At 55.8% G+C, this 9,549-nt stretch overlaps 1 protein-coding gene across 1 annotated transcript; it reads right to left on the reverse strand.

Moving 5' to 3' along the window:
- Positions 1–215: 215 nt before the first annotated feature.
- Positions 216–8,741, reverse strand: JR316_0007610 (uncharacterized protein; the record flags this gene model as incomplete). The annotated part of the gene is made up of 10 exons (XM_047893345.1): positions 216–432; positions 698–1,096; positions 1,123–1,509; positions 1,562–2,983; positions 3,575–3,649; positions 3,765–4,997; positions 5,472–5,687; positions 5,830–6,778; positions 7,187–8,343; positions 8,716–8,741. 10 exons carry the CDS (start codon positions 8,739–8,741, stop codon positions 216–218), a joined length of 6,081 nt encoding a protein of 2,026 aa, XP_047746660.1.
- Positions 8,742–9,549: the final 808 nt, after the last annotated feature.

Below are 9,549 nucleotides of genomic sequence, written 5' to 3' on the forward strand. Positions count from 1 at the left end.
ACCAGGCGACAACAACACCCAAGGCCCAAGAAAAAAAAAAGCGAAGAGAAGATGTCGTTCTCGGCGCAGACAGCGAGCAGCGAGATCTGGACGACCAGTGGCGCACCCCCCACCGCACCGCACCTTCCACCAACCCCAACCCCCTCAAACGCAACCCAACTCACCCAACTCAAACTCAAACAGCCCTAACCCAACCCAACCAGCCCTAACTCAACTCAAACAGCCCTAACAACATCCCCCTCAAACCCAACCAACCCCCTCTCCCTCATCCCGCCCACCGCACGCGCAACCTCGCCCGTATCAAACTCCTCATGCTTATCAGGCGGCATCGCGGCGTTGAGGTAGGCCAGGAGCGCGGAGATCGTGAGGTCGTCCGTGCGCTCATAGGTTGTGTTGAGGAGGTGGGCGATGGAGAGGGATATGAACGCGTTTCTGGGTGAGGGTGAGGGTGAGGGACAGGGGTGAGGGGGGAGGGGAGGAGGGAGGGAAGAGGAGTTAGTAAATGTGTTTTTCGCATTTTAGACACGCCGAATAAAATTAAAAACACCCCAAAAGAAAATAAAGCAAGAACCGGAGGTCGTCTATGACGATGTATACCATATCGTATCATATGCACAATATACAACCCATCCTCCATCTCTCTCTCTCTCTCTCGAAGAAAAAAAAAACAGAGCTTGGAAAAAAGAAAGCGACTCACCTCCCCGCAGGAGAATCTAAATCCGCAAGCCCAGGCGGAACAGCGAACGGCCAGCCTCCTCCCGCTCCTGCATCCCCGCGTCTTCCACCAGCGCGCCTCCTCCCTCCACCCGCACCCGTCCCAGCACCACCAGAATCTCGAACGCTCTCACCGTGCACCCCCACGCCCATATTCATACCCACACCCATGCTGATGCTCATACTATCACCACCGCCAGCGCCGATACCAGCGCCGATACCAGCGCCAGGTCCAGCAGCAGCACCACCGTCCTCGAAATCGTCATACTCATCGTCGTCAGCCCACGGCGGACGCGCGATACCAAGGTGCGCGTGTACATCTCGATATCCGTGTCCTTGACTGTGTGCATGACCATGTCCGTGTCCGTGTCCGTGTGCGTCTCTGTACCCATGCCCGTTCGCACTTACACCGGCACCAGAGCGCGAGCCGGGTCTCGAAGCGGACGAGGAGGACGACGCTGTATGGCCTTGCCCATGCCCATGTCCGTGCGCATAAGAGTAGGAATGAGAGTGGGAATGAGAATGAGAGTGCGAATGGGACGGTGCAGTGCGGAACGCGGGGCCCAGTGTGTACCTCCCCTGCGTGCTTCCCTGTGCGTGGCCCTGTGTGTGTGTATAGGCGTGTTGATGCGTTTCGCGCGCGTACGCGTGCCCATTACCATGACTATTTCCATGTCCATGCGCATGTCCATGTCCTGAAGCGTGTGACGAAGACCCACCGCGCGCGCGGCCGCTTGTAACATCACGCTCACGCTCGCGGTCGCGCTGCGATTGAGATTGAGATTGGGAATGCGACTGAGACTGAGATTGGGAGTATAAAGACGGCGAGGGCATAAGCGACGCATACGGGTTCGCGTTCGAACTCGCGTTTGCATACATCGAATTCCTGCGTCCCTGTCCCTGTCCCTGACCCTGCTGCGAACCACCCGCACCCGCACCCGCACCGGCAGACGCAGGAAGAGGAGGAGGATGAGAATGAGGCGAAAGCCCACGCGGGGCATTCGCATTATACCCCGCCGCAGTCGCCGCCGCCTCTGCGTCCTCAGCTGTATCCATTATACCGCGGTCGTGGTAATATGCAGGCGATCCTGGTGCGGATGCTTTGTGTTTCGCTTTCAGTTTAGGTTGAGGTTTACCCGTAGCCGGCGTACTGTTACCTTTCTTCGTCGTGGAGGTAGAGGTAGAAGTAGTATTCGAGCTCGCGGTAACTTGCTTCTTAAGCACCGCCTTCCTCGTCGTCGATGCCGACGTCGACGTCGAGGACGACCCGCCGGCGGTAGAATTGCCGACTTTGTTAAGCTTGGGAGATGGAGATGTAGGCGTTTCGCGGGTGATAGGGTTTCCCTCTGCGTCAACCTCAACCTCAACCTCAACTTCAACCTCAGCTTCACCTTCGACCTCGGGCTCGCCGTCCGCATCTGCATCTGCATCACCGTCGGCGTCGGCGTCGTTTGCGTCGTCGCCCTCGACGTTGGATTTGTCCGCGTTGGGTTCAGCTTCAGCTTCAGCTTCGCCGTCGGCGTCGGCGTCGCCCTCTGTCATCTCAACGTCCGCTTCCACATCGCCCTCGCCCTCAGCATCCTCGCGATCAGAAACCAACTCGTCTTCGCCTTCATCCTCCTCATCCTCATCCCGCTCATCCTCTCCATCCCCATCCCCATCACCATCCCCATCCTGCTCATCTTCAGACACTTCCTCCCTGGCACGACCTCCCATACGCATGCGCATGCGCGTACCAGCCTCGTCCTCCATATCAACGTCCCCATCTCCATCTCCATCCCCATCCACATCCATCATCCGCGAAGCGCCATACCGACCCGCCTTCGCCTTCACCTTCGCCTTATACCCGCCCTGCTCTCTTTGCTGACTCTGCAAATGCACCTGAAACCGATACTCCTGCTCTTCCCCAATCTCCAGCTCAAGATCGTGCTCGCGCTGTTGTTGCAGCATCATCTCATACTGCTCTTTGGGAGTGAGTCGGAGTTTTTTCTTGGGCTGGGTGTGTTGGGCTTGAGCGTGTGGGAGGTGGGATGAGGGCGGGTGTGTGTGCGCGTGGATGGGTGCGTGGGTGGAGGAGTAGGTGTGGGCGTTGAACGACGCTTGCCCCTGCCCCTGCCCCTGCATATTTCCATGTCCATGTCCATGTCCATGTCCTTGTCCTTGTCGACGCGAGCTGGACGCGGCACCGGACACAGAAGCGGAAGCGGAAGCAGAGGCGGAGGCGGAAGCGGAAGCTTGCATCTGCGTCATCTTTTCATGACGGCGTTCGCTGTGTTGTGTGGTGTATCAGCATCGCGAGTCGGTAGGTCGGTAGATTGGTGGGGTGAGCAGACGGGGTGTAGCGCAGGAGATGGGATATAGCGGGTAGAGGGGGGTAGAGAAAAAGATAATGAGAAAGAGGAAGAGAAAGAGGAAGAGAAAAGGATGTCAGCGCTCGATCATCATATACAAATCCGAATCAAAACGAAGAAATTTTAAAAATCAAGAGGAAACATGCAGAATGAATGGGTGAGTATGTGCTGTTGAAGTGCAGTCCAACAGCTGCTCAAACGCCACGGACTCTGAACAAAAAATGCCAAGTCCACGTTTGCATCCGGCGCTGCACGCACAGACCACCTTTATCACTTGCTCTCTACCCACCACCCACACAACACACACAACACACACAACACACCAACAAAATCGTAACAACACCAACGCCCAATTCAATTCAATTCAAAGAAAAGAAAAGAAAAGAAAAGAAAAGCAAAGAAAAGCAAAGAAAATAAAAGAAAAGACAAGAAAAGAAAGTCTAAAAGTTGAAAAGACACTCACAACCGCCTCACACACTTATTCCGATGCTGGATCCACGGATACGCACAATAGCTGCTGTCCTGGCGGAGCTGCACCCATTTCATGCACAGACTGCAGAATACGCGGTTGGGTTGGACTTCGCCTATCAAGCTATAACGCACAAGGACAAGGACAAGTACAAGTACAAGTAGAAGGGCATCAGCACATAGATATATGAATGCTAAGAAATGGTAAGAGAAAAAAGAAACAAAACTCACTGATCAGCTCGAAGCGTCGCAGCCCGCTGCTCCGCGTTCCTCCGCCGACTCTCATGCGCGAGCGTCTGTCCGGGCGCGTGCGTGTATGTGTTGGGCGTCAGTGACAGTGCCAGTGCGGTGTAATCACTGTGCTGCTGCTGCTGTTGATGGTGGTGGTGTTGCGCGTCGATATCGCCGTCGAGGTCGCCTTCGAGGTCGACACTGCGTCGGAGGTCGTCGTGCGCTGCTTCCCCATCGCCGTCGGCGTCAGCGTCAGCATCGGCATCAGCGTCGGGGTCAACTTCACCCTCGCCATCCTCCCCACCCTCACCCTCGCCAACCCCCTCGCCCTCGCCCTCGCCCTCACCAACCTCCCCACCCTCGCCCTCCCCACCCACCCGCATCCGCATCTTCGCCTGCTGCGCCTGCGCCTGCTCCTGTGCCCTTCGCAAACTATGCCTCTGCGGCAATCTCACAATAGGCGTCTTCTCACGTCCCGCACCCGCGCCCGCGCCCGCACCCGCGCCCGCACCCGCGCCCGCACCCGCACCCGCACCCGCACCCGCACCCGCACCCGCGCCAGACGCAGACGCTGAGCCAGACGCTGGGACTGATGCTGATGCAGAGCCAGGTGTAGATGATGTGCCAGGACAGCCTTTCGCCAGCGGCACGCCGTACCCGCGCCAACTCCTATTTTGGCCCTGCTGTCCTTGCTGGCCTTGTTGTCCTTGACTTTGACTGTGCCCCTGCCCCTGCCCCTGTCCTTGACCGCGCGCTTGCGATTGCGCTAGACCTTGCGCTTGTACACGCCCACCCGCCCCCGCACCAGAGCCAGAGCCAGAAGGCGGCGTAGGAAAGCGCGGGACCTGGATCTGCCCCTGTCGCCCTTGCGCGTGCGCACCAGCACTAGCACCAGCACCAGCACCGCTGACGCTGACGCTGACGCTGCCCGGTCTCGTCGGGCCTTCCCCCGAAGCGGAAGCGGGAGGGTGCGACCCAGACCCAGAACCAGAGCCGGAACCAGAACCAGAACCAGACCCAGAAGGTGGCGGTGGCGGCGGCGCACCCGTCGAAGTCGAAGTCGAACCCGAACCCGAAGTCGAAGCGTGCGTATTCGGGTGCGTCTGGCTGCCGTTGCCGTTGTTGGGTGCAGAAGAGGGATGAGTCGGGTTCGGTGGATGAGGGTGCGGGTGAGAGTTTGGGTGTGGGTGTGGGGTGTGATGAGGTTGAGGGTACGGCTCGATGCGCGCGAATCTGTGGGATGTGGAAATTATGTGGTGAGTGAGTGAGAGGTAGGTTTTGGGGAGGTGAGGAGGAGGAGGGGAGAAAATAGGGGGTTAAGTGAAGAGAGAAAAAAATGAAAAGAAATGAAAGAAAGCAAGTGGGGTGGGGGATACTCAGCATGACGGCCGGCTGGGTGGGAGCGCATGCGCATGCGCAAAGGGGCAAAGGGGCACGCGTGCGCACACGCACACGCGCAGCGAGCCCAGCACCGCATTCATCCAACCACTCATCCATCCAACTCGCCCAACGCATATCAAAAATCAGATGTCCATATACCACCCACACCCAACGCAACACCGCCAAAAAAAACCAGCCCCAACAATACCAAAAGAAATCCACAACCAAAACCAAACCAAAAAAGGCCAAACCAAAAAACCCACAAAACAAAAAAACCCACAAAAACAAAAAAAAAAAAAAAAAAAAAAAAAAAAAAAGTACACTCACCCACCACCCGCCCCCGCCCCACCACCACCACCACCACCACACCCCTCGCGATGCCTCACCCACACATCGATCGCCGCGCCATGATCGTCGCTCGGCACGGGCACCCACCGGTCGCACAGCCCGCAGAGCACGCGCTCGGGGTCGAATTTGCGCACGTCGGGGTCGTTGGTGAAGAGTGTGTTGCGCGTATCGAGGGCGTGGATGTTTTTGTTTGATCTGTGAGTGAAACGGGGAGGGGAGGGAGGGTAAGTAAACGAAAAACACAGTCAAAAAAGTACGTCAACCAGACACAACAAAATGGGATCCCAAATACTGCCAAAAAAGAAGAAGAAAAAAACAAAAAAACAAAAAAACGTACATCTTCTTAGCCAAACAACTCTTCCGATGCGCATCCCACGGGATACTACAATACGTCGAATTCGGTCGGAGCCTAATCCACTTATCGCAGTTCGCGCACAATACGCGGTACGCTTCGAAGGAGGCGACGTAGGGGTCCGAGCGGAGATGCGCGATGCGCTCTTCTTCGGTGCGTTTAGCGCGGCGCCGTTTTTGGAGGGGGTGCGGTTGGGGGTGCGGGTGTGGGTGGGTGAGAGGGTGAGGATGGGAAAGAGGATGCGAGAGGGGGTGCGAGAGAGGGTGTTGGGCGTGGGCGTGCGAGAGGGGGAGGGAGAGGGAGAGCGCGTGTTGGGTGTGTTGCGAGAGGTGCGGCGAGAGATGCGAGAGATGCGCGGATGAAGGGTGCGCGAGCGGTTGCGCATGCGATGGATGCGAAGCGTGCGCGTGAGTATGCGCAAGCGCCGATAAATGCGCTGACGAAGGGTGAGCCGCGTACCCCGCCCCCACACCCGTCGACGACGACGGAGACGGTGCAGCTACAGGCGACATCGACGCCGACGCCGACGCGGGCGAGCGTTGCTGTCTCTGCCTTTGCGCCTGCGCCTGCCCCTGCGCCTGAGCATGAGCGTGGCCTTGCGACTGCGCATGGCCCTGAGATTGGGATTGGGATTGGGATTGGGAATGGAACGCGCGCGGACGGGGAAGCGGCCGGATATTGTATCGTCCCAGATACTCCTCCCTCTCCCTTTCCCTCTCCCCCTGCCCCTGCCCATGTCCATGTCCATGCCCCTGTCCCTGTGCGTGTCCGTGCCCGTGACCCTGTCCCCGCGCATCAGACACAACCGATGACCCTCCGCGCGCGCGTGAACCTGGATGTACACCTGTACGTGGAGCGGGACCAGCGATGGCCGACCCGCCGACGCCCTCGTCTGCGGATTCGGCGTCGGCTGGGTCGTTGGACGCTGCGAGACCTGGGCTGTTAAGATGAATTTTGGGATTGTCAGTTTTTTGTTTGTTCTAGGAGGGTGGTTTAAAATAATGGGGAGAGAAAAGTGGGTGAGAGAAAAGTGGGTGGAAGGGAGGGTGGAAGGGAGGGAGGGAGGGGTGTGTTCTTCGGAACCGAATAGGCGTGCATCATGGGCGAAGGCGGAGTGACGCGTCCAACCGCAACGTCAACATCCAATGTCCAATGTACAGGACGTATACAAGCCGCGCACAACCGCACCCACAAAAATCCACAACCCACACAACCCACAACCCACCACCAAAACGATCCCAAAAAAAAAGATCCCAAAAAAAACAAAAACAAAAAAAATTGAAAGGAAAAAAACATAATGAAAAAAACAAAAAAAAACCAAAAAAAAAAACTCACCAAACACCCCGATGCGCCTCCCAATGTTTAACCGTAAAACTGCCCGTGCGCGTGTCGCGGAACGAGACGGCCGCACCGCATGTTTCGCATGTGACGCGGCCTGCGATATATTCGTCTTTTTCTTTTTCTTTTTCGTCTCTGTCGTTGGATTTTTCGTCGGGTTTGGATGTGGATGTGGCTTCGTCGTCGTCGTTGGATTTGGGTTTGGATTTGTCGTCTTTGGGTTTGTCGTCTTGGTCGTCTTTGGAGGAGAAGGAAGTGGTAACTTTGTCGTCTTTAGACGAGGCGGATTTGTCGTTTTTGGAGCGACTGCTGCTGGTGATGGTAGCCGCGGATTGATCGTCGTTCCGCGCTTTGCCTCTCTCCTCTTTGCGCCTCTCACTTTCCACTTCCACTTCCACTGCCGCTGCACTCCCACTTTCCCCGCCTTCATCCGTTCCGATTTCTTTTGACTTGGACACGGTGGCGGTGGAAGTGCTTGCGTTCGCCGTCCTCCCATTATCATCATCATCGTCCGCGGGCTTGGGCTTGGGCTTCGTAGGCGTGTTGCTCGAGCGCGCATCATCCACGCGCACTCCCTTGTCGGAGATATCATCTCCACTCGCACCGACGCGCGCACCGGCACCTTCAGCGTCATGCGCCGCAGCAGCGGCAGCAGCGTCGAGGTCGACGTCAAGGTCGACGTCCATCCCGTTTTCCTCCTCCCCACCTACACCCGCACCTACACCACCCGCACCCGCACCCGCACCCGCACCTGAACCGGCACCCCCACGAGCATCGATCCTAGCTTTCTTCCTCGCTCTCCCGCCCTCTGCCTCACCCTCTAGGCTCTCCATGTCCTGTACATTCGCGCTCGCGCTCGCGTGCTCATCATGCGCAGCGTCTACATCCGACGCTAACCCAGACCCAGACCCTGCTCCTGACACTGACCCAGACCCAGACCCTGCTCCTGACGCAGATACCGATGCAGATGCAGCGGGACTCCCCTTCGACGTTGACGTCGACGTTAAACTCGAAGTTGACGAGGGAGGTTTTGCATGGTTTGCGTTGGTGTTGGCGTTTGCGTTTGCGTTGGGGTTAGCGTTGATGGAGGTTGGAGATCCTACTCCCACTCCCACTCCGGATCCCGAGTCTGAAGCGCGGGATTTGCGCTTGAGTGCGTTTCTATATGAGAGTGAGGTGAGTGAGTGAATGAGTGAATGGTTAGGAGCAGACGAGTGGGAGGAAATAAAAGGACAAAGTGATCATATAAAATGTGAAAAGTGATAAAAGTGAAATGTAGATGAGGAGGTAAGAGAAACGAGAAACGAAGGGAAGAGAAAGGGTGAGGCGAAGAGGTCATGAAGTGGCGACCGCACCGACCACGCGAGAAAAAGACATAAAACACCCAACGACACAATAAAAAAAACGAATGGCAAAAACGAATAGGAAAACGAATGGCAAAAACGAATAGGAAAACGAATAGGAAAACGAAAACGAATAGGAAAAGGAAAACGAAAACGAAAACGAATAGGAATAGGGAAGAAAACCACGTACGAGGTAAACGACGTCCTCGAAGCCATACCAATTCCAAATTCCAAATATCCACTTCACTTCACTTCACTTCTCTTCACTTCACTTCACTTCACTTCTCGCAGAACTATACCACCAATAGCAATACCAACACAACAGTCGAAAAAATCAAAATCACAATCACGACTACTACTCGCGAGTGCGAACTTGAAAATCGAAAGTCGAAAGTTGAAAGTCGAAAGTCGAAAGTCGAAAGTCGAAAGTTGAAAGTTGAACAAGGTTGAGCGTGGATAGTAGGTGAGATAGGGGTTACCGTTACGTTCGATAGCGAGAGTAGTTGTGGTTTGAGGTTCGAAGTCGAGGTTCGAGGTTCGATGTTGGAGGTATCCGCCAGACAGACAGATATACAGGAGCGCAAGATGCGAGATGCGAGATCGCACGAGGGTATAACCGCGGTGGGTCGCAAAGCAATCGAAAATCAAAGGAAGTGAAAGATGCCAAAGAAGAGAGAAAGAGAGAAAGAGAGAATCAGCACCATCCTCGTCTTATATACGCTATACACCTCCACATCGCAGACTGTAGTATATGATTAAGTCAACATGGACGATGTTGTCCATGATGTTATATGTAACAGCCGAAAAGGGCATTTACATGTGTACACACAACACAGGCATATGATGTCGTCGACATCGACATCGACATCGACCTCGAGGTGGATGTGGAGGTCGGGATAGGGGGTGAAATCAGAATGCGGAATATGAGCTCACCTCGATGTAGACTCCAAGTCAGGTATACCGAGTCGAGTCGAGTCGAGTCGAGTCGCAGTAGCAGTAGCGGTAGCACAAAGAGTGTCTGTGT

This window comes from Psilocybe cubensis, chromosome 7 (genome assembly GCF_017499595.1).
Source record: "Psilocybe cubensis strain MGC-MH-2018 chromosome 7, whole genome shotgun sequence".
NCBI lineage: Eukaryota > Fungi > Basidiomycota > Agaricomycetes > Agaricales > Agrocybaceae > Psilocybe > Psilocybe cubensis.